This window comes from Lynx canadensis, chromosome E1 (genome assembly GCF_007474595.2).
Source record: "Lynx canadensis isolate LIC74 chromosome E1, mLynCan4.pri.v2, whole genome shotgun sequence".
NCBI classification, from domain to species: Eukaryota; Metazoa; Chordata; class Mammalia; order Carnivora; family Felidae; genus Lynx; species Lynx canadensis.
The window spans coordinates 700,434-724,975 of NC_044316.2; the positions used below are offsets into that span (position 1 = coordinate 700,434).

The window sequence follows — 24,542 nt, forward strand, 5'->3', positions numbered from 1 at the left end:
AGGCCGTCCCGGAGGACAGAAGTGGGGACAGGTGTCCGTACCCGTGTGCCTGTGCACTTCCGCGTGGAGATCGACACGGGCGGTGCACCCCGCCTCCCCCGCCCCCCAGCCCGGGCCAGCTCACACGCACGCCGTCCGTGGCAGCCCGGCACCTCCCATTTGTGACTCCTGTCATCAACCCCAGTTATCCACATGTCGTGTCTGCTCGGTCTCTGAACGTGCAGGGATTTCACTGCCGCAATCTCGTCTGTACCTCCCCAGGCAGAGCCCCGCCCTCAAGAGCTCAGCATTGTTTTAACCCGAGGCTGCATAACCTAGTTACTCAGGTTTATTTTTCTTACCCCTCACTCTGTGTGGTTTTGTTACTCATTACAAATTCAGTTTGGCGCACGGGCTTCTGTTAGTATTCATTTTCAGGGTTTCCCTTTATTCTTACGGATTTTGTTCCTTCCCTTCCTGCCTCCCTATCTGCTCCATGTGACACATTAGCGGGGGCCCCCCGTGTGCCGACGCCAGAAGGCGTCGGAGAGTGTGATCCCCTCCCGCACCTCCTCCGTCCCGCCCTCCCACACCCCACGCACGTACCTGACCAAGTCAGTCTCTGATGTTCCATTCCTAGGTTTCTTGGCACCAGTGATCAGACGCACGTGTATCTTGTCATGAGAGATCCGTTCCCCGCTCGAAGGGTAGCAGTCACGGACCGTCTTTGTGCACCGGCCCTTTGCACGGAGCAGGGTGTCTCAGCACCGCCTGCTGGGGTTTAGAGAGGGGTGCACACGGAGGCTCACTCTTTCTTCCTTCTTCCAAGTGCTCCCAGCTGACTCGGCCGCTCTCCTACATGGACCTTCAGGTGGGTTCCGCACTTTGCAGTTACCAGCGGGGACCCCCTGCCACCAGTGTGGTGGCTGCGGGGGGGTGGGGGTGGGGGCGCCTGTGGGCCTGTCCCCGGGGCTGGGCCCTGCCTACAGCTATACCTGCCACAGCACGGCCTCCCCTCTCCCTTGTTGCAGTCGGCTGCTGGTTCAGTGTGTTTTTAATTTGTGTTTTTATGAGATTGACCAACTTTTCCTATGTTACAGTGTCATGTTTGTATCTTTTTGTATAATTGGTCTGCTCCTGTGTTTTCCCATCTCCTACTGTTGTGATCTTTTTTCACCTCCCTTTTAAACATGTGTTTATATAGGGAACACTTTGTATTTATAAATACTTTTCTTCTAAGTTTTCAGCTCTTTGATTTTGGTTATGGTGTTTTAAAAAAATTTTTTTTAGTATTTATTTCTCTTTGAGAGAGAGAAAGAGTACGCGCACAGGGGAGGTTCAGAGAGAGAGGGAGACCCAGAATCCGAAGCAGGCTCCAGGCTCCGAGCTGTCAGCACAGAGCCCGACGCGGGGCTCGAACCCACGAACTGGGAGACCGTGACCTGAGCCGAAGTTGGACGCTAACCGACTCAGCCACCCAGGCGCCCCTACGGGGGGGTTTATCTGAAAGTGACTCTTTGTCACGTGATCACACTTGTGCACTTTCTTACGAGAGCCCAGAGGCCGTCCCCAGATTAAAGGCATCATGGAGTGTGCACAGACCCTCGGGGCCGTTTGCTGCATGGGGCCTGTGGTTGTGAAATCATTCGTTCCCCTTGACTCAGTAATCCCAGAACAGGTGTTTCGTCGTAGGAAATGCTTTAAAATGAGGGAAAATAAATGCGTGGCGATATTAATGGAAGTAATGTGTCCGTTGGTGGAAAAATGAGAACCGTGTAAATGGTTAATAGGGTTACAGCTCAGCTGAGCATGAAAAGGCCATTCATGGGAGTTTGGAAAGCGCAGCCATGGAAAATAATGAAAACAGTAGGCTACGGAAGTGCCCGTGTTCATTAAGGGAAAGACAAAACAAAACTCACTTGTGTCAGGATTAAAACTGACCAAAACTGAAGCCCGCGTAGGAGGCGTGCGGGGACCGTGGGGACCAGGTGTGCTGAGGTGCAGGGCGGGGTGGCGCGGCCAGCAGGTGGGCGGCTGGGCGTCCACAGCGGCGTCAGCCAGGCTCAGCATGGACGGCGGCGCCTCTCCCGGAACCTGGCGCTTGGAGGCGAGGCAGAGACCAGGGCGCGAGGGGCTCTCCGGCCACCGCGTGGGGCTTTGCCTTTCGGAGGAGGACCCCGCGTGCTGCCAGGCAGCGGTGGGGACACGGGGGAGCCGGGGGCGTGCGAGAGTGGCCGCTTCTGTCCACGCACAAGGAGAATGCGTCTCAACAGGGACGCTCGGGTGGGGAGAGCACACCCTCCCACGTGGCGCAGTGTGTTCTCACGCGCTCCCACCTCTGTTTGCCTTTTTTTTAAGAACCAGCTGCAGTTTAACAGGAGTGTTCCTGCACATTCCAGCAACTTGGCCGCGCGCTATTCCTGCCCCGACGCGATCAGAATCGAGAAACTGACGCACTCGTCTGGCGAGTCCTACCGTGGCGGGGATCCGGGCTTCAGAGCCGGGCCCGACGTGAGCGGCTCAGCCTCCTTCTCCGTCATCTCCGAGGAGAGGCTCAGCTATGCCGTCCACCTGGCCAAGAGGGACGTGAGGCGCAGGCAGTTCGAACAGCACGTGAGACAGCAGCGTCTCAGAAGCGAGCCCCAAACCTCTCAGAGGTGGGGACACCCCGAGCACAAGGTGCCTGAGCACAGGGAGCAGAGGAAGGAGGCAAGGAGCCGGGAAGTGTGTCACTGCAGCCACGAGACGTGCGGGCGGGGAGCTTCCTGCTCGGGTGCGAAGGTTCACCTGTGTACCCCTCAGCCGGGGCAGCCCCCCGCCCTGGAGCCGGGGCCCCAGCCGCACGCCAGGATGGGTGGCCCGCGGGGCCTGCTGGGGGTGCAGAGACTCCAGGAGGAGCTGACCACTTGCGTCCGTAGGATGGAAGAAGTAATTAAAAGAGGTGAGAGCAACAGGGCTCGTCACTTGGATGGGAGGCCGAGAGCGGGGGGGGGGGGGTGGGGGGGGTGGGTAGCACACACTCCCTCGGGACCCCCACCCCCAGGAGCCTGAGCACCGGTGACAAGGCACGCGGACTTTGACCGCGCGCGCGGGAGGGCTTTCTTCCTGGCGACCTTGCCCCGGCCTGGCCTCTGCTCCCGGCAGAGGCCCCCCTGGGCCATTCGCTCCTGCAGGTGGCCCCCCGACGCCCCCACCCGCGGTCCTCCGGCTCCTGGATGCAGGCGACCCTTCTTCATCCAGAAGCCCTTCTGGCAAAATTGTTTGTGCTTTGTTGAACAAGGAGCGTGATGTGTGCGTATTTCCACAAAGTCTGTTTTAACGTGGCAGTGACGGGGCTGGGGCGTGTGGGACGTCTGACCGCTGACCACCGGGCACAAGGGAGGGCGCGTGGTCGTCACAGACCGGTTCCACAGCTGTTCAGTGTTCTCTTCGCCCCGCGTTTGCCCGGGGCTCGAGGGCTAGGGCTGTGCTAGCTGCTCGGACTGCAGGGGCTCGAGGAGCCGGGGCTGGGATCCGCTCGGGGTCCGCTGTGGCCCTGGGCCTTGCAGGTGACTCCGTGCACGTCTTATGCGCGCGTCAGGAGCGGGGCAAGGTGCCTCTTACAAAACCAGCCGTGATTGGATGCACTAGAACAGAGATACGTCGCTGAGGAGGTTGTGGCCAGGAAAAGTGATGCTTGTTTCTGACCTTCCGTGGGGCCAGCTAACGGTGGGGGACGCGGGGAGTAACAGTTGCAGAATTTACAGGGTCTGAGACAAAACACAGTTGCGTGGGGAAAAGAGTTCCTGCCCGTCCTGGGCCAGAAGGGACATCCCCCTGCGGTCTCCGTGAAGAGCGTGGTACCGGGCGCGGTTCAGACACCCTTGCGCCAGCTCAACAGCGCTCCTGCTGCTCGGGGCTCTGGCGGAGTCCGGGCTGTTGGGGGACAGAGCCACAGGGCCCTGCTCTGATGACACGGCCTGACGCGGGCACTAGAGAGAGCTCCCCAAGCCCCGGGGAGGGACTGAGTCGGGTGTTTGCTCATTTGTTTTTTAGTTCAACATTTCAGGTTGTCGCAAGTCCGTACCTTCTTTGTTTTTTTTGTTTTTTTGGTTTTTTGGTTTTTTGGTTTTTTTTTTTTAGCATTTATTTATTTTTGAGAGAGAGAGAGAGACAGAAACAGAGCATGAGTGGGTGAGGGGGGGCAGAAAGAGAGGGAGACACAGAATCCAAATCAGGCTCCAGGCTCTGAGCTGCCAGCACAGAGCTCGACACGGCTCAAACTCCAGAGCCGTGAGATCATGACCTGAGCCGAAGTCGGACGCTCAACTGACTGAGCCCCCCGGGCACCCCATACCTTCTAAACTATAGCGACAACGTCACCACGATTGACAGCAAATAGGTACAAAAACCTACAGTGCGTACTTGAATCAGGTGTGTGCACTTGCTTGCGGACTGGGAGCAGCTCGCCCCGTCCGCGGGTCCCTCCAGGGGCTGTGACGCGCCTGGCTGTGCTTCCCAGGTGTGGCCGGACACCGGCTGTTCCGTTAACTCCCCACCCCCCCACCCCCCGCCTGAGCCGGATGCCGTCCCCTACATCCACGGTGCCCGTGCTGCGAGCCCACACGAGACCCAAGCGGTCTGGCTCCCGGGCTCCCGGGAGACAGCGTCTGTATCTACAACTCCCGATTTCAGAGTTTTGCTTTTTTCAAAATGAACGTTTTTCGTCATTTGGCTTTTTGGTGAGTAAGTGTTGAATACTTGAGTTTATAAACTACACTTGGACGAGGAAAACGTTGCTTTTCCGGCTTTGTGTGCTGGAGTTTGTGGAAGAGCTGGTTTTGGATGAACGTATTTGGGAACCGCGTCTAGAGGAAGGGATGCCTGCATGCCCCTCGGAATCTTCCAGAAGCAGAGTCTTTGAGCCCGTGTTTGGAGGACGTGGAGTGCCCGGTGGACCAGGGTGTGCTCCGTGAGCAGCGTGTGAAGGCTGTGGGCAGCCCAGCAGCCTTACTGTGTCGGTGCAAAGATTTCTCTTTTAGATTCAGGATGAGAAAGTGTCAAAGGAATCTTGTCAAGCATAAAAATAAGCCGATGAAGGATTTTTGAGAAATTAGAAAGCATTACAGGTTTTGGCTCGATAGGACGAATTTTAAAGCGGTAAGTGACGCTTCACGGTGGCGTAGACTGTCCACTGGGGTCTGGTTGCGGTTCTTTCCGCGTGGAGGGCCTGTGAGGCCTTCACGCCTCTTCCGTGCGTGAGCTACGCACACACCCGCACGGTCCTCGTTTCTTGGCCGGTGAAAAGTGTTTTATGGGAGCCCCATTTTTTTTTTTTTTTTTTTTTTTAATAAAAGCAGAGGTCTCCAACTGTATCATCTTTGGGAATAATTGAAAATTTTATAAGTTTCCATCTGTAGTGAGTAATCCACTTTCGGGGAAACGATGTTTGCAGATAGAACGGAAGAAGCTTTGGAACCGGATGAGGAGCAGCGAGCCCGCGTCAGGAGGCAGGAACAGGCCGTGCGCTGTGCCCGGATGCTGTACTCCCTGCAGCAGCAGGTGCGGAGGGTGGGGGCGCCGGCCGCCAGGGCCCCACCGTCTCTGGAGCGCTAGCACTCCGGGTGGTTTGTGAGGCCGAATCTCCTGGACGTGCGGACACGTGACTCCTTTTCCTTTTGCCACCTGCCTTTACGTGTGTTTGTGTATTACGTGCATATGGCCCAACTCTTTAGCGGTTTTTGGCTTTTTGGGGTCATAGGTTCTTGGGAATCCAGTAAAAGCCCCGAGTCCTTTGCCCGGAAAACAGTGCTTGTACGGCACGTATTTCTGTGGACACAGGCCGGTCAGGTACCCTGGAGCCCCCGTCCCAGCTACAAGCCGCAGCCCGAGAGGAAATCTCGTGTCTGTGATGCACTGCACATGCAGTAACAGTAAACACTGGTTGTCTTTACCCAGTGGTGAGGAATGGGGGCCGTGTCGAGGGTCTCGGGATGCCTTTCGTGGCGATAAACAGACAGTCACGTTCTTTATGTTGCAGCTAGATTGTTTTTAAACATCTGTTGTTGTTGTTTTTGTAAATGTTTATTTATTTTTGAGAGAGAGACAGGGTACAAGTGGGGCAGGGGCAGAGACAAGGAGACCCAGAACCCGAAGCAGGTACCAGGCTCCGAGCTGTCAGCCCAGAGCCCGACGCGGGGCTCGAACCCACAAACCGCGAGATCATGACCTGAGCCAAAGTTCTATGTTGTAACCAACTGAGCCACCCGGGCGCCCCATAACATTTATTTATTTTTGAGAGACAGGGCACGAGTGGCAGAGGGAACAGAGAGAGAGGGAGACAGAATCGGAAGCAGGCTCCAGGCTCTGAGCTGTCAGCACAGAGCCCGACGTGGGGCTTGAACTCACGAACGTTGAGCTCATGACCTGAACCGAAGTCAGACGCTTGATGGACTGAGCCACCCAGGCGCCCCTTAAATGTCTGTTTTAACTTTGGTGCCTCACTCTTTAATCCACGTTTACTGCATTTCCGGTCACTTAAGTCCCATGTTGGCTTTATTGCTTGAACCAGAAACTGGATGTTTTCATTGAAAGGAAGTGCCCTAGTCTGATTTTGCTCTGTATTCTTCTGGGGTTTGGTTTCAGTCCTGAACCCACACTGCCGCCATAGAGATTGTTCCGGAACACGCATCTGACCCTGTGGGAGCTCTCTGAGGCACAGGGTGGACCCCGTGCTCTGGCGTGGCCCTCCCCCCCTTTCCAGGGCCGCCTCCACCTTCGCTCCTTCACGCTATGTTCCCGCGATGCCGGGGACCTGGGGTGGAAGGTGGGCACTGTGCCATGTTCACCACCTGGGGCTCCAAGCCGGGGCGCTGCTCCGGGTACGTGAGTGAAGAGCCTTGTGTGAATTCAAGTGCCGTGATTTAAACAGTGGTCGTAGTTGGACAAGACATGCTGTGTCCTCTTTTACCAAAAAGTCGTGTGGAAAGAAACTGAGTTTTCACTTCTCCCCCTTTATGAAACAGGTGAAAGAAATCCAGGAAGAATTGGATAAATTGAGTCCACGTAAGATTAAACATACCGAGAAGGTAGGCTGCGGATTGGTGTGGTTGACCTTCATTCCTTGTAAATGCATCTCCAGTGTTTGGCGGGTACCGTGTAGGGGTGCCCTGTGCCTGATTGCAGAGCCTTAGTGAGGGCCGAGCAGAGTAAATATTCTGAATTCGGGGTCGCCTTCCAAGGAACAGAGTCTGAAAATAGATTTTTGTTGCTGTTGTTGCTGCTGGTGTAAGAAACTGACAATAGGAAGGAAAAGATCCTTTGCCACGAGAGAAGGTTTCAACGTTTTAATCCCCTTTACCGTGAAGAAGTTTCACAACAGAAACAGTTGTCTGTAGAAGGAAGACAGGCCGTAAATGTCGGTGAGGGTGGGTTAATGTTGACAAGTTCTGAGTTTCGAAATAACTTCCCATCTGTCCCCCCTCGCCAGTCGTGGGCGATGTCCCGGCTGGCGGCTGCCCACCGAAGCGCCATCCGGGCCCTGCAGGTGTTTGTGACCCAGTTCGCCGACCGCGGGGAGCGGCCCCTCCCTGCCCGGTGCAGGGAGCTGGGCGGCCTCATTCGCCAGCTCTCCCTCTGCTCCGCCAAGCTGGACGCCGACTCCTCTGTGTCCGAGGTGGTCATAGACATCCTGCGGCAAATCGAGGTATGATGAAGCGGACTCCAGGTTTTGTTCAGAGTGCTTTGCGTCTAAGGGAAGCAATGTTTTCCATCGCCCGGTTTCATTGGGATTCACAGAGACGACCAGACAGACCGGCCGCCTGGCGGTGAAGCCTTGCGGAGGACGGGGGCAGCCCTTCGTTTTTGTTTTGTGGCTTTTACAGTCTGGTCTGTAAAGTTGCATTTCACTTGTTTGAGAACGGGCGGCTCGGTATAGAACACACAGCGACCGTTAACCGGGTCCGTTGATTAACCGGAACGCTCCATTCCCTGACCACACCATCCGGGAAAGAATTTTACTGGCACAGGAAAGGAGAGAGTACAGCAGTCTTCTGTCAGTGCTTGGAGGAGGGCACCAGCGGGCAGCTAGTGGGCAAGAAGAAATTGGCAAGAAAGGTCGATTTGGGGCAAGAAGAGATACTTGTCTATGAGCGCACAGCTTCGAGGCTTGTGGCTGCAGACCTCTGGAAACCACAGCCGGCAGGTGCAAGTCAGGATGGGGTAGGGTCTTGCGTGGTTGCCGGTGACAGTGCCTTCGTCCCCGTGGCCCTCGGAAGCTTGCCGAGTGCCACCACGTGAGCCTGCCACCCGTCCCTGACGCGGCCCGTGGGCTGCAGGGGTTTGCGGAGCGCTGTGTCCTGGTGACAGGTCACCGAGATGCCAGCGGCATCTCACTGCCCCGCACGTCCGCCCACAGACGGAAGGCGAGCTCCGTGTCAGTGTGACCTGGGAGGGAGGGGGCGCTGGAGGGGGAGTTCCGGGTGGGTGACGCCCTCGGTGGCCCTCGTGGCCCCTCTGCCCTGACCGTTGCGGCAGCCGGCGCGGTGCGTGTGGTTTGCAGGTGGTGTAGGGAGAGCTCGCTCTGGGACGGCTCAGACCTGCGGACGGCGTGGCAGGCCACGGGTGCTCTGCCCACTAGAAACATTTGTTGGCCACGCTGATCTGCTCGGAGGACACGTGTTTACAATTCTGGAAAGGGCCTCAAGGGGCTACCCGGTGCTTTCCCCGACTTTGCAGGGGTACCGGAACCTAACCTTTCCTAAACACGATGTCCGCCCACTCCGACTTTGGAATTCCTCGGTAGTGCAGGACGTTCCTTCTGTCTCGTTGAGGAGCCGTGCCGTCCCACGGCCCGCTGCCACCCGGAGGACGTCTCCCTGCCATGCTCACTTGTGCCCGATGCGTCCGGACCGGACGATGGGTGGGGGCACTCAGGAGAGCGTGCGTCTCTTTTAGGAAGGGGGCACAGGCGTCCTCCCTCTGGGGTGGGTGAGTGACCGAGGTCCCTGGGCATGTGGAGTAGTTGATGGAAACGTATATAAAATGCGGTTCGTTTGCACGCTGAAAATACTGTTGGAGTGTATGAGATGCTTATTGAGAATTAAAATGCTTGTAAAGCGTTATGTTCTGAAGACTATGGTTAGTTTCTAAAACGTGGTGATCCTTATTTTTAAGATTTGGTTGCCTTTAAAAGCAGTCACATTCTTTATCTTTTTGCCGTTGGTTTTAGCGAACTAAACGTGTAAAAGAACGTGCAGAATCCTTCTGATTAGACAGATGTCCTCAGTAAAAAAGTTTTCAGATTAAGTTAAACAGCAACTGGACGACCATGAGAGTTGGCCGTTTAACGGCACGTTTATCCGGAGACCTCGCTTTCAGTTTTGTGATCAGCAGTCAGACTTTTGTGAGACACGCTAAGAGAACACTGGTTTCGCGGCAGGCTTTGGAGTCCCTCCTGGAAAAGAAACTGTCACCAAAAAAGGTGAAGAAATGTTTCCCGGAAGTTCAGACCAGGTTTCCCGTTGGTGGCCCCAGGGCCTTGGAGAGATGGCGGAGTTCTTCGCCAAAAGGCGAGAGGAGACCCCTCCTAGCAAAGGAGATCCTTCTGCAGGAAGCGCGACAACCTTCCAGGGCAAACAGGCTTCTTGCTGGTATGTGTCCTGAAATGTTTGTGCGTGTCTGGTCCACAGCAGGTGCACTTGAACCCCCAAAGCCAGTAGCAAGCCAGCCGCATCCTCGGGTGGGAAGCTGGAGGATCCCCCACAGGGGAGGGAGGGTCCCCCGTGGAGGAGGGTCCCCCATTGTGGAGGGTGCCCCGTTGGAGGGAGGGTCCCCATGGAGGAGGGTCCCCCGTTGGAGGGAGGGTCCCCCATGGAGGAGGATCTCCCATTGTGGAGGGTGCCCCTTTGGAGGGAGGGCCCCCCGTGGAGGAGGGTCCCCCGTGGAGGAGGGTCCCCCATTGTGGAGGGTGCCCCGTTGGAGGGAGGGTCCCCATGGAGGAGGGTCCCCCGTTGGAGGGAGGGTCCCCCATGGAGGAGGATCTCCCATTGTGGAGGGTGCCCCTTTGGAGGGAGGGTCCCTCGTGGAGGAGGGTCCCCCGTTGGAGGGAGGTACAAACTGTGAAATGGTGACCTGAGCTGAAATCAAGAGTTGGTTGCTTAACCGACTGAGCCACCCAGTCGCCCCGTAAATTTTTTAATTTTAAGTAAGTTCCACTACCAATGTGGGGCTTGAACTCAAGACCCTGAGATCAAGAGTCGCATGCTCCACCGACTGAGCCAGCCAGGTGCCCTCCCCTCTTTTTACATTTAAGTGAAACTTATGTACGTATGTATGTACGTATGTACGTATGATTTATGTACGTATGTATGTATTTATTTATTTATTTAGAAAAAGAGAGTGAGCAGGGGAGGGGCAGAAAGAGAGGGAAAGAGAGAATTCCCAAGGAGGCTCTGCGCTGACAGCCTGGGGCTCGAACTCCCAAACTGTGAGGTCATGACCTGAGCCAAAATCGAGAGTTGGATGCTTAACCAACCGACCCTCCCAGGCGCCCTGAATGTAGATGGTTTTATTTCTTTTCTCCTCACAAGTTGAATGTCATGTGGAGTTCAGACTTGATTCTGTGTCAAATTAGGAGCCAGTGAAAGTTTTGAGAGGTGACACTTAAATATTTACATTTTAGCAAAACCACGTTTGGTAGCCAGGTGGGGTGATCGAGGACAAAGAAGGGGTCGGTCAGGAGCCGGCATTATTATAGTCACAGGAAGGAGCGCACGTGGGAGGTGAGCCTCGGTGTCTCCCCGTGTGGGTCCGCGTGGGAGTCAAGGGTGAGGAGTGATCTTGGCAGCAAAACGCCTCTGTGTTTCCGGGCTGGAGGTCTGGAGTTCGTCTGAGGGGACGCTCGCTTGACACCAACTTGAGTAGCACGTCCGTTTGTCCTTCTGAATTGTCCCTGCAGATAAGTGTCAGCCTGGGGCAGCACCTGCAGCGACCCAGCGGTCCGCGCACGGGAACGGGCTTGGTGTGAGGGGCGCGGACATCCGTCCGGAAGGAGCCCCTCCTGCTCCGGACCACGGCGCGAGCCTCACGGCAGAGCCCGTGGCCGTGGCGAGAGCGGGAGCAGCGGCCCGGAGGCCCGGGGCGGGGAGCATACCGCCCAGGAAGAAGGAGGCACCGGTGGGGCCGCCGCAGGTAGGGACGCTCCCTCCCTTGGCTGCGCGGCCACGGTCACGGGCTGGTCGGCGGTGCCGCCCGAGCCCCTGAGCCCACCGTCCGGGCTGAGCTGACTTTGCTCGGCTCCCAATAGTTTTTCCTTATGTTTTTTAAGAAAAAGATAACAGTTTTTAATGTTGCTGTGACCACCAGACGTTCTCTCTCGTCCTGGTTTGGAGAGGTCGGAACGAATTTGATTCCGAGGTCTTGACTGGGCAGGCTACTTTAACATTCAGTTTTTTCTGCTTCTGCTTTGGAAGTGTGAAATTGGGGGGGCTTGAGATTTGGTTCCTGCTGAAGATAAATATCGATAAATACTAACCACTCGGTATGAAAAGGCGTCCAAGGGTCAGTGCTTTCCAGCAGGTCTTTGGGAGCCAGCTGGCTCGAGGCTGCGTTACGTTTTAAGCTTCTGTTTACAGTGTGGCCGAACCAGCCGGAAGACCGCCTTCCCGCCTAGCCACCCCTCATGTAGTCCCTGCCACTGGATGGGCGAGCGCGGGCTTCCACAGCCACCCTGCCCTGCGTGTGGTCAGGTGGCCCCAGGCACGGTGACTGATAGACCCTGGCTTGGGTCAGGCCCCGCTCCTTTCCACACAGTCCCGGGGCGGGGGGGGGGGGGGGGGCGGGGAGGGCAGTCGCTGGGAGGTCAGGACCCAGCCTGTCCCAGGGCAGCCGGCGCTTTAGCCTGGAGAGCGCCTTCTGCTGCTTCTACAGCGGCCCGTCCAGCCTCCTGGAAACACGGGAAAGCAGCTCCCGTTTTATGGATGAGACACCTAAGACTCAGAGCTTAAGGGTCTTCACCAAGAATACCATGCGGATGAACTCTTCTTTGTGTTTGTTTCATTCGAGAAAAACGTAAACATAAATATATATATGCACTCACATACATATACACATACATACGTGTATATTGTACACATACGCACACGCATAACTCACGCGTATATCACGCACACATAATATGTGTATGTTACACACACACGATACGTATGTTTATTATACGGCATACATATACGTGCGTGTATATTAGACTGACACACATGTACACGCACACACACGCATGCATATTATGCACATGTGCAACACGTATGTACACACACGTACACTATACGTACATGCACGCACACACAAAGGCGGCAAATCCAGGGACTCCATCTGTACACGCACACACATGCACATATACACACACATACGTGTATGTTACACACACACACACACACACATTAAAAGGTGGCAAATCCCGGGGCTCCACCTGTAAACCCCCGCCCCCACCTGGGGGGTTCGGTGTGACGTGCACCCGCCCCCAAATTTGCCACAGCGCTTTCCAGTCAGGGGTCTGGTGCAGCGTGGGGACGCCCGAAGCTCCCGTTAGCCAGAGGTTAAAACGAGCCTCTTTGATACGCGTTTGGCTTCAGGGTTCATGTTTCTCTCCTACAGGGACCCCTCAGAGCTGAGGACCGTCAGCCGCCCCAAGGCCGCGGCAAAAGCAGACTGCAGCGCACGACCGTGTCATCCAGGCTGAAAAGGAGCCAGCAGCCAGTGAGGGACCTCAGGGCCCCCTGGGTGCCTCCAAACCCCACGTCCCCGCCAGCGTCCCCCAAATGGTACGTGATCGCGCTCTCCCTCCTCGGGTCAAGGGCGACCTAGCGCGTAGAGCTGGTGAAGTGGCCGCCGTGGTTCCCGTGAGGAAGAAAAGCTTAGCTGGGTGAGAAACACGCGAGCGCTTTGTGTCTAGAGGATGACGGTTCCTCTCTCCTCCGTGGCTGTGGGTGAGCGGGCCGCCCCGACCCACCGTGGGCGTGTGGTCCCGTGTGGGGGTTGCAGGCGCGCCCCCACCTGTCTCCACGCAGTGGATTCAGTGACCTGAGGCCAGGAGCTGTGTGCCTCCCACAGCTGGCGCGGGGCCTGACCCCTCACGGTCCTTGGGGGGCTATCACTAAATCTTTGCTGAATGAGTGAACGTTTAGAAATAATTCTGACTCTAAGACAAGATGCTGACTTATAAAACTGTACGGATCTCACTGACTGCAGGGGACGTGAGGGTAATATGGACGTTACCGCCGTCCCCTCATCCACTGCACGCAGGGACGAGGCGCCATCGCAGGGCTGGGGGGAGGCGGGCCCTCCCGGGCAGCGGGGTCCGGTCAGGTGGAAGTAGTCTCCGAGGGAGACTATCGATCGGGACAGAGCGGCATTTGTTTTCCGTGGGACGGAAGTTGCTGGAAGCGTGGTGGAGCAGGGATGTGGGGAGGAGGGCCCACCCTTCTGGAGGCTGGCAGGTGACGGGGAAGAGCCTGGCGGATGGGCCCACCTGGAGACTCCCACGGTGTCATGTGAATGACACACGTGCCCATACGCCCTCGTTTTCAAGTTGACGCGGCAGCGCGGAGAGGGTCCGGTGCCTTCTGTAGTAGAGCGGGGTCTCAAGTCAGGCGTCCTGATGTCACCGCGGGCTTTGCTGCATTTATCCCTCTGCTCGAAGTTCCGTACTTTGTGTCCTGGCACAAAGCCGCGAATTCACGTGGAAGCTCAAAAAAACGTCAGTCGGTGGAAGTTTATGCCGCAGACCAGAGAGACCTGGGTGTGTGCGGAGCGCGGGGAAGGCGGCGGGTCACGGTGCTGGGTCGGGCCCGCAGGAGAGGGCCGCTCTGCACTGTGGAAAGTAATTGGGTCACGTTAAATCTGGGTTCTAGCGGGGCTTTGTTGACGCTCACCCCTAGCTCTCTTCCACTCGACACGCGGTGGCGTGTGGGGGGCGGAGGAAAGCGTCTCCGTGGGCACTGAGCCTGGATCCCGGGGCGGCTCCCTCCTCCTCCAGCCCGGGCCCCTGCTTGCATCCGTGTCCTCGGGGCTGGCTGTCCCGGGAGGGGTCCCCAGGGCGTGACTCTCCGTGTTTTGTAGTGCCGCCTGGCTGAAGGTGAGGCCCGGCCCCAGAGATGCCGCCACAGAGCGGTCTGTCCAGCAGGAAGAGGCTCAGGAGGCCAGTGCGTTGACAGGTGCTGTTGCGCACGAAGCCATGAGGTTTGTGCCGCTGTTTTCCAAATCTTTGAGTGAACTCTTCTTCCGTGTGTGTGTGTGTGTGTGTGTGTGTGTGTGTGCGCGCGCGCACACGCGCAAAGCCGGTTATAGAATGCGTAACCCCCGACTTCCCTGTCCAAGTGTAGAGGGTAGACAGCGAGCCTCCCTTTCACCCCTTATTTTCTTTTAATAATTTTTTTTCACGTCTTTATCTTGAGAGAGAGACTGTGAGCGGGGGGAGAGGCAGAGAGAGAGACACGGAATCCGAAGCAGGCTCCGGGCTCCGAGCTGTCAGCGCAGAGCCCGACGCGGGGCTCGAACTCACAGACGTGAGATCATGACCTGAGCCGAGGTCAGACGCTCAACCGACTGAGCCCCTCAGGCGCCCCTCAATCCTTCTTCTTTCGTTCACTCAAACGTTGTGTGTGCATCAGTGGTCCACCAGTTCCTGTTCTGTCTGTGGTACAGCGGTGCACTCTGTGAACACTTCTAGAAACGGGTCAAAACGATCCCAGCCCCGTGATGTACAGTCACGGATGGGCACGTCTGTGGTCTGAGGCAGAACGGGAGGGTGAGGGCTGGAGGGGGCTGGCCACTCCCTGCTGCAGAGGCCTGGGCTTCGTGGACCCGGGGATGGACTTGAGTGGGGGGTGAGGTGAGAACGTTCTGGAGGGGCTCAGTGACGACAGGGCTCTGTTTGCATGGCCGAGATTGCTCCTGTGTTATGGGAAAGCAAAAAGGAATGTGGGCCATTAAGCGCTTGGATGCTGTTCACGTACCCTGACTGGCAGGTTTGAAGCCCTTCCGCCCCCCGTCCCCCGAATCTGTTCGGGGTCTGTTCTGCCTTTCTGGTTTCATGTGACTCGGCTATGACCGTGCCCTCCGGAGGGCGGTGCGGGGGGCCTCTCTTCTGAACTGGAAGACACGGCAGCAGGGTCACTTGGTCGGATAGGAAATCCTAAGCACGGCGAGGGCTCAGTTTCTTGAGGATAGCTGTGGGCGGTCCAGGGCACCGTCCCCACGGACCAGAGGGCCTCCAAGTGTTAGTGTTGCTGCGCACAGCACCGCGCGGGGAGCTCTCTGCAGGTAGCGGTGTCACCTGCAGGGTGCCTATCCGTGGCGATGGCGGCCTGCAGGTCCGGGCGGGTGGGTCTCACTCTGTTTGCCATTCTCCAGACTCGCCTGGCTCGACGCTGAAGCTCACAAAACACTGAAGGAGCTGGAGGAGGTGAAAGCCGCGGGCGCGGACGGCGCGCACAGGCAGAGGTGAGCCTGCCTCCGGTGCGGAAAGCCACGGTCCGGCCCGCCCCCTCTCGCGGCCGTTGGGGTGCTCACGCTTCCCGTGTGGATGTGCCGACGGGCTGTCTGTTCCTGAGAAGCCCCCCGAGCCGGGGACCGTCGGGTGGCCTTCCGCCCCGTCCGCTGGGCTCGCTCGGCTCCACCTGGGCTCTGGCGGGACGACCGCGGGCGGGACTGAACCCCAGACCGCAAGAACAGGTGGCGTTCGTGCCTGAGGAGCGGTGAGCGCTCGCCTGCCCTGGCCGGTCTGCGTGCCTGCGCCCCGGACCGCGTGGGCCTGCCCGCATGTCCTTATGTGGTGTTTTTGCTCGGAAGTGTCTGTCTCGTGTGGAGTTTGATACTGAGCATAGGTGGCAGTTTAGGGGAGCCGCCTGAGGGGCTGGCCTGCGTCTGTCTGGCCCAGGGGACCCCGCGCTCGGCGGGAGGAGGTTGACGCGCGTGTCCAGCTCACGTGGCTGAGTGCACAGACACGGCGTTCCGGTGTCCACCCTACGCAGACAAGTCGCCCGAGTGGGCTCTTGAGGTTTGTAGAGGAGGTTGGTGCTCTGCTGCCATGACGGACGGCACTTCGCCCCGAGGTCAGACGAGCGGGGTTCTCTTGGGACAGTGCATCCTGCCACCCATCAGGACGGACGCTTGTCCCTCCCGCTCGAAAGAGGCCCCATCGGTAGTGAAGTCATGGGGCCTTAGGGTTGGAAGGGGCTCATTCTCCTGCTGACGCTCTCGGGCCCTGAGGCCATACGTCCCTACGCAGCCTCTGTGATGGGACTGTCTCTGGCGGGGCATGGCGTTAGGACTCCTGCCCACCATCTCCCAGCCAGATGGCAAGACTGCAGCCCACCGTGCCTGCTTATCCCTCGAGCGGTCACACGTGGTAAATGTGCGTGGACAGCGGCTCCAGCCACGAACAGGCCGTCACGGACTGTCCCCATGCGCCCTCCTCGGCCACCCCCTCCTCCCCAGAGCGAATGCCGTCCCGACCCCTGTTCACCTTTCATCGCCTCCACCCGGATGTCTGTGCCTACGGACGCATCCCTGACGGACGCTGTGCGGTCCTGAGATCTGAGAAGCGAGCGCAGACCAGGGTTAGAGCTGCTGGTGTAAGACGGTGGGTCCGGGCCTGTGTCCCAGGAGGTCAGGGGCAAGGTCAGGGGCGAGTCAGGCAGCTGGGGCTCGGTGGCGAGTGTGCTTCCTAGCGGTATCTTGTTGAGGAAGAAGTGTCAAGGTTTGATAAGACCAATCTCCCACTTTTTTATTTTTCACTTAAGCTCGTTCTGTGTCTGGTCTCAGGGGTCCCCTCCAACGCTAGGGCCCCTGAGATGTTCGTCTGCGTCTTCTTCCAACTGCTCTGCAGTCTGAGCCGTATTTTCCCGTCCGCCGTCCATCCTGACCGAGTTCCCGTGTGAGATGAAGCGCCGCTCAGCGTGCTGGTTTCCTCGCGGAGACCTGCCCTTGTGGTGCCGTCCCGGCCGAGCTCTACTCCGTGGGGTGCGTCCGCGGACTGCTCGCCAGGGACCTCATGTCGGTCTTCGGGCCTTTCCTGAGGGCGGGTCAGAGATGAGCGTGTGCAGAGAAGACCCCGGAGGGCGAGACCTGGTGTCCCCGGAGCGCCCAGCCGGCCTGCGGGGCCCCCTCTCTCCGGGAGGGCACCTGCCCCTACACCCTGTTTGGCGGCTGCTCGTGCAGAGGAGGGGCCCCCAGACGTCCCGAGGCAGAACCGGGCAGGTGTGAGTTGTGCCGGGCCGGGAAGGGCCCCCGGGTCCTGCCTCTCAGCCATCCTGGACTCGCCTCGCAGCCCCGCAGGCCCCCCGTGCCTGTCCTGCCAGCCCTGCACCCGTGTGGTCAGCGGGGCGCGCGGGGGTTTGCGTGCTCTCGGCTTTCTCGGCTCAGCTCGGTTCCTCATCACTTCTGTCCTGTTTTCCATCTTCTCCTCATCTCTGGGGGCTTAGGTCTGACTCCGCGATGGTGGGGTTTGGAGACCGAGCAGGATTAGCTTGATTTCTTCCATGTTCTGTCCTCTTCGGTTGTTTAAAGGCAGCCGTTATTTTTTAAAACGTACCGAGAGCCCAACGTATGTCTTCAGAGGTGAAGAAGTGTCCTCAGGGCGGGTCCAGGACCAGCCGCGTCGCGCCACCTGGGGGCTTGTTGGAAACGCAGTCTCGGGCCTCACACCGCCGGCCGACTGCGGGTCTGCATTTTACAGAGGCCCCCGGGGACTTTGCGTGGCCTTCACGATTGGAGAAGCACTTTGGTTTTATAATCGTTTCATTTCCTCCACCCGGGGTAGTACGTAAATGCACAAAATAGGGTATCTTCTGCTTTTGATTTTAATTTTTGATTTTGTCTCGACCCAGTGACTCTGCTGCCCAGTTAGCAGACAAGGTAGAGAAGGCGGTTCTGGAGCGTCTGAAGCCTCTCCTGGTCAAGGCCCAGGTAATCCAGCGTGCCTCGTTTGCTCGTGCTTGGAAGTGCTGGAATAACGGGGGGTCGCTTCGGAGGCGGCTGGGGGCCGCGGTGCCGCGCAGACGTGCAGGCCCGTGCGGGTGTGTGCAATCCACTGCCGCCACTGATGGGTCTTTGGTGTCTGTGAGGGACAGACCAGGGGAAGACAGACAAAGTCCCACCTTTGAGAAAGGGGAGCTTCTGGTTTGGGGAACGAGTTTGGGCGACACTTTGCATTCCTAATCAAATAGATCTGTTGGTGACTCTGGTGTTCGGTTACCTGCTTCCGCAGAAGTCCTGGGTACTCTCGCCTCAGTGCTTTGGAATGATTGGCTGGTTCCCGAGGGAGGGGATGTTGGGACCGCGTCTGTGCACACGCTGCCCTCTCCTGAGGAGGAGGTGGCCCCTCAGACCTGCCGGCCGTGGAAACGGTGCCGTCCGTGTGAACAGACGAGCCCACGGACACTGTCGTGATCTTACACAGAACGAATGATGTTCTGGGTCCCTGAACAGGCCCCGGAGTTCTGTGCCTCTGGTTTAAGAAATGTGTAATTATTAATGGCGTCCTCAGAAATCTCTGGGGTGCGGGCCTGGGAGCCCTGGAAGTCTCTGGGGTGCAGGACTGGGAGTGCTCTTAGTGACCCTGTCGTCCCGTCTCCCCGTTTCATCGTTGGGGAGACTGGAGCGGAGACGCGTTTCCGAAGTTGAGGGAAGAAAAGGGACGGAGAACCAGGATCCACACGTGGTGTTTATTTTCATGAGGACACGGTGCCTGGAATTGCTGGGGAGCCTGATGTAGCCGAAGCTGACGAGCAGGTCCACGCAGAGGTTCCTGTCACAGTTCATCTGTACGGACACGGGCCGCAGACTTGTGTAATCACAAACGTGCCTGTCTGTTTTAACAGAGAGTCAACTCTTCTCTGGAAGCGGAGGTGCCGAAGGACCGGCCGCCGGCAGACACGGCGACAGCCCGGCCTACGGACGAGGTGCGTGCACCGGTGTGGCCACGGTGGGGGTGTCACCGCACTGGCAGATCCTACTCAGGACGTCGGTTTTCCTCTGACTCGTCAGGCCCCCTGGTGCTCACGGCAACCTCTGCAGCTCACGGGGTTTTGTCCGTGGCTCCGTCACGGCCACGGCCGGGCGCTGGCCGCCTCTTGCCCTCCCATCCAGCCCAGCTCCGCTCGGGCGTGGCGCGGTCTCTGTGTGGAGGGCCCGGCGCGTGCTGTCAGGCGAGCGCATGTCGAGCGCCTGGTAACGACCGGGGTCTGGCCTAGCTCGGGGAAGAGCCGGCCGGGGAGAAGGAGGTACCGTTCGAACAGACAGAAGCACGTCATGGGGTCGTGCGGTCCTCCGGGGGACTTGTGTCCCGCGTTCGTGGGACCGTTCCTGCCCTGCCTGGGCTCGGGCCGTCAGGTGGGCGCCGCCGGCCGGTCCGCCGAGTCTGTGTGGGCCTGGGCGCCGGCCGGCAGCTCCCGCCGCGCGTGCTCGGGGCCGACGAGGGCACGGCAGGTGTGCTCTGGGGGCCGGGCGGGGGCCTCCCTGCCGCGCCGCCACCGCCCGATCTTCACAACCGTCATTTTTTTTTTTTTTTTAACGTTTATTTATTTTTGAGACAGGGAGAGACAGCATGAATGGGGGAGGGTCAGAGAGAGAGGGAAACACAGAATGTGAAGCAGGCTGCAGGCTCTGAGCTGTCAGCACAGAGCCTGATGCGGGGCTCGAACTCACGGACCGCGAGATCATGACCTGAGCCGAAGTCGGATGCTTAACCGACTGAGCCACCCAGGTGCCCCTTCACAACCGTCATTTTACCGCCCCGGCGTTTGGTGACAGAGGCGCGTGTGAGGTGAGGCTGCGCCGAGCGGAAGAGGAAGCCCTGCGTTTAGCTCGCGCCCACCGGCCGTGCCTCGTGCAGCGTGGCCTCCACGTGCCGCTCCCTTCCCGGCAGAACGCCTGACCCGGGAGGTGTCCCGAGTGACCCCCTGCGCTGTTGGCGAGTCCGCGCGTGGCAAGCGGGCCGGCCTGGCGCTTGAGAATTGCTCTGTGGGTGCGACGTGGCCGTTAGAGCCACGCGGGGTAGTTGTGCTCGGGGTTAGACGTCGGCGCCACGCAGACCGCCCCCCGCGGCACCCCGGAGTCTGTGTGTGTAAATGACGGGGCAGAACGAGCAGGAAACCTCATCGAAGCTGGCACGACGCTGTCTGTAGGAAGTCTCGTTTTCCGTGTTAAGTCGTAGAGAACCCGTGGGGCCCGCGACACGAACCAACAGAAGGCCCATCCTAGAGCGGAGAAGACCTTCACCGGTGGCACCCCCCCAGTGAAATACAACCCTGACGGGTTTCCTGGTGGACGCGACCACCTCCGACGCCAGGAAAGAGCTCGCGGAGGCGCTGGCGTCGTGCGTCCGTCTGCTGCCGCTCTGGTCACCCACTGAGCGCCCGGAGTGGGTGTTCCAGAATGCACAAGTTGTTCTTTGTTTTTTGTTTCCCAATCGGAAGTTGAAATGCACTTGCCTAAAGATTCACACGCTTTGGCAGAAGTGTAAGAGGTTAGACCACCCAGCTAACGAGCACCGTATGCTGTTCTGTACCTGGCTTCTTCACCTTGGGGCGGTGCCTCCACATCAGGCACAGTCAGCGTCCTTATCATTTTTGAGGGCACGCGGTATTCTTTTTCTTTTTCTTAATTTTTGTTTTGATATTTATTTTTGAGCGAGACAGCATGAGCAGGGAAGGGGGAGAGACAAAGAGGGAGACACGGAGCCCGACGCGAGGCTCAAAGTCACGAACCGTGAGATCAAGACCTGAACTCAAATCAGAGTCTGACGAGCCACCCGGGTGCCCCACACACGGTATCCTTGATTCACGGTCCTTACAGAGGAAAAGGGCTACATGTGCAAACGCATCTCCATGAAGGAGACCTGAGTTCCTGGGTTCGTTTTTCTCTAGAGTTTTTGTAATTTTATTGTATTGCTTACTCACCTGATTGTACATGATTTTAGGTTGGGCATTTCCTTCTGTCTTTATTGGCCGTTGATACATTTCCCCCTGTGATCTGTTGGAAGGTTTCAGATTCCCTGGCGGGAACTGTTCCCCGCATGTCCCCGGGCACACGTGCGCGCCCCACCCTGCTAGCTCTGAGGCCGACGTGTGTTTCCCGCAGGGCGGACGAGGGTGAGAGGGGAGGCGCAGGGGGCTCGACCACGGTGCATACGCGTCCTGTGGGTCGAGCCAGGGTCCGCAGCCCCGGAAGTGGCCCGTCCAGGGCCCGACGCTATCATTTCCGGCCGACCTTCTATGTTCCAGCCGTACGTGGAGAGTCAAGGGCGCGCACAGCAGCGGCGCTCCGCCTACTGGGGCGCGCACGCAGGGCGGGAGGCGCCAGGCAAGCTCCTCACAGGCCCGTGGCGCAGGATGAGGACCCTCGTGGTGTCGCGAACCTGTCGCGAACCTGTCACGGGAGCGTTGAACCAGAAGGGAATAGATCCGTGTAGGTCCGTGTTCCGGGACAGGACACCGAGACACCAGCCGTGTCTGGGTGTAGCGCAGGGAAGGGGCGTTGTTTCCAGACCGGCAGGGGCGGTGACCCCGAGCCTTGTCGTCGACGGCGAGCACGGTGATTGGCCAGTGCGGCCGTCCGAATGGCGGTGGCGGAGACTGTGTGGACGTGACGGCTTCGGGCGCGTGGCCACGGGAGGGGCGGGGGGGGGGGTGGTGGCGTGGACGCGCTGGCGGGGCTGCTTCCCTGTGGCCCACTGGTTCTCATCGCCTCTCCGCCCCTCCTTTGCTTCGTAGGCTGTGGCCGGCGGACGCGGGGCCCGGCAGCCTCCGCCAGCAGGGCGACTGTCTGGAAGGCACCGCGCTCCGCTGTGACGTCTTGGCGTCGCAAGCCCGGGCCCCCGGGGCAGGCGGCAGGGACAGCCCGTTTCTGGACACCATGATGCTGCGCATGGAGGAGATGGAGGTGAGGTCAGGGGCCGCCCCCCAGCTCACCTGCAGCCAAGTGTAGGGCCCGGGGTCAGGTGATTCGGGTACAGTGGGGTTGAAGTGTCAGTGCCCTCCCGGCACGGAACTCAGGAAGTGACGTGCGGTGCCCCCGATGGACAGCTGGAGAACCACAGGGACCAGAGTCTGCGCCCCTCGACTCCTCCGGCCCCGAGTGTGGTCTCCCCACACATCACACCATCCTTCCTTGCTTAGCATCTGGGGCTCTGCTTTGGGACTCTTTTCTCTGGGGTTTTAGCCCCAGACATCAGCCAGCCCGGGCCCTGGACGGTCCAGAGCAGGGCGCTGACCCACAGCGAGGCTGGGAGTGGTGTGGCCGCGGCCGGTACAGTCCCCCGGGGGCTCGGGACCCCCACAGCATCATTGCCTCCTGCCTGCATCCTGGATTTGCCCCTAAGTAGAAACTTAGTGATCACGGAACCGACTTCCCTTCTCGGGGTAACGTGGGGACCTGCCGTGTCCAGCGTGGCTGTCTGTAGACCTCGCGTGGACCTAACTGCACATCAGGGAAGACTGCTGATGCACACGGCCCGGGTTTTGGGGGCTCAGGAGTTAGCGGCAGGCGGAACGCCTCCCTCTTGCCAGTGAGTTCTCGCTGGTCTCCATCCGTCAGGTTAACCGCTTCGTTTCCTTTAGACTTTGCCTCGTGAACTTGACTCGCTTCCTGGCCAGGCACATGCCCATTTCTGGCCGTGTCTGTATCGGTGGGGCCTGCTGAACCATGACACCTGCTTTGTGATGAAACTAATCTCTTCTCGTAACTTAAACTTTTTTTTTTTTCTTGAAGAAATACCAGGAGATGGTTCGCCGAAGATACAATGAAATTGTATATGCTGATCCCCGTCTGTGGATGCAGGAAGGGAAGAGTGGTGAGTGTCCCCCCCACATTGTGTTCTAAACAATTTCAAACATGCAGGAAAGTTGAAAAGCCTTGGCAGTGGACACGCGCGTACCTGCCACCTTCTAGCCTCCATTCGTTTTATGGTGTCTGCTCTTCGTCCGTCCGTCCGTCCGTCCCGTTTTGGATCACGTTCCAGAGAAAGTTCCGGGCACCGGCAGGCACGGTCCTGAATGTTGCAACGTGTGTCTCAGCAGCTAGGATTTCGTGGGTCTTTACAGACTTTTTTCCTTTTGAGATAAAATTACGTGTAATAAAAAGCACAGATCTTAGTTGTGTCATTGGATGGGTTTTGACAAATGGATATGCCCTTGTTACCCAAATTCCTGTCAGAATTCGGGCCACCGTGTCACCTTGGAAGGGTCCCCGTGCTCCTCTCCAGTCGGCACCCCCACCCCGGGACCCAAGTGTTGTTTGCACTGCAGGCTAGGTTGTCAGTTCTAGAATTTTCACAAACAGGGATGCTGTGTGTGTGTGTGTGTGCTCTTGTCCACGGGAGGGGGGGGGTCCCGTGTGTGTGCATGCTCTTGTCCACGACGGTCCCCTGTGGACATGCTCTCGTGTGTTCTTGTCCACGGGGGATCCCATGTACTGCGAGTATATTTATGGATAGTTTGTGCTCACGTAAGTTTTTACTTCTCTTGGATAAACACCTGAGCGGACTTGCCAGGTGATGGGGCTGGGTATGTGTTTAACTTTGTAAAAAACTGCCAAGTCTTTCCTGAGGCCTGTCCTGTGTTGCATGTTTGCGGTCTTTAAGTTTTTTTTTTTTTTTTCAACGTTTATTTATTTTTGGGCCAGAGATGAGACGCATGAACGGGGGAGGGGCAGAGAGAGAGGGAGACACAGAATCGGAAACAGGCTCCAGGCTCCGAGCCATCAGCCCCAGAGCCTGACGCGGGGCTCGAACTCACGGACCGTGAGATCGTGACCTGGCTGAAGTCGGACGCTTAACCGACTGCGCCACCAGCGCCCCTGCATGTTTGCGGTCTTTAATTGTAGCCGCTTTAATGGACACATGCTGATGTCCCATTGTGGCTTTAATTTCACAGATCCTTGACGAATAGTGATTTTTATTGATATTAGCTACTGGTATATCTTGTTTCGTGAGGTGTCCAGATGTTTTGTGCATTTAAAAATTGTTTTGTCTTGCTTCCCCTTCCCCGGCAGCCACGAGTCTCCACAGACGTTTGCAGACATTTTCTGTGTTTTGCTCACCTATGTATTTTCTCAAATGTATTTCTCTATAGGCAAATATCTTTAATTTTGAAAAGTCTAACATCGGATTTTCTTGTATAGATTTCCGTTTCTGATCTAGGAAATCTTTGCCTGTTCCCAAGTTGAGAAGAGAACCTCGTTTCCTTCTAGAAGCTGTGCGGTTTTAGCTCGTGTGGTGTAGGTCGGCGATCTGCCCTGAAGAAAAGTGCCTGTGACGTGTGCAGAGGGAAAGGTCCCTTTGTTCTCGTGCCGGTCGCTGGGAAGGCGTCCGCTCTTCTGTTCACCTCTGAGATTATACTTACGCGCGCTTCGTAGCAGTGGCTGTCCCCCTCTTGGATGCGGGGAAGCGCTGTCGCACGGGCATGACGCCGCATGTCGGGGGGAGGCTCGCCGCAGAGCCGGTCCCTGCAGCTTCCGGAACGGAGCCCGGGGGCGTCAGCCTGGACCGAGCGTGTGGCATGTCGAGTTTTGGCAGAAAGACGATGTCC

At 58.0% G+C, this 24,542-nt stretch overlaps 1 protein-coding gene across 6 annotated transcripts in view; it reads left to right on the forward strand.

The window, feature by feature from the left end:
• The window catches only part of KIAA0753 (KIAA0753 ortholog), a 41,893-nt gene that overhangs the window by 4,075 nt on the left and 13,276 nt on the right, over nt 1-24,542 (forward strand). For 5 of the 6 annotated variants that reach the window (XM_030295363.1, XM_030295362.1, XM_030295367.1 and 2 more), the window contains 12 exons: nt 620-850; nt 2,338-2,920; nt 5,414-5,520; nt 6,984-7,046; nt 7,448-7,663; nt 9,398-9,608; nt 10,916-11,148; nt 12,610-12,776; nt 14,074-14,193; nt 15,367-15,456; nt 17,844-17,922; nt 18,837-18,917. In XM_030295363.1, coding sequence (XP_030151223.1) covers nt 839-850; nt 2,338-2,920; nt 5,414-5,520; nt 6,984-7,046; nt 7,448-7,663; nt 9,398-9,608; nt 10,916-11,148; nt 12,610-12,776; nt 14,074-14,193; nt 15,367-15,456; nt 17,844-17,922; nt 18,837-18,917 — 1,962 coding nt within the window. In that variant the 5' untranslated portion in view covers nt 620-838. The remainder of the gene's footprint in view (nt 1-619; nt 851-2,337; nt 2,921-5,413; nt 5,521-6,983; nt 7,047-7,447; nt 7,664-9,397; nt 9,609-10,915; nt 11,149-12,609; nt 12,777-14,073; nt 14,194-15,366; nt 15,457-17,843; nt 17,923-18,836; nt 18,918-24,542) is intronic. The other variant, XM_030295366.1, reaches the window with a different exon arrangement.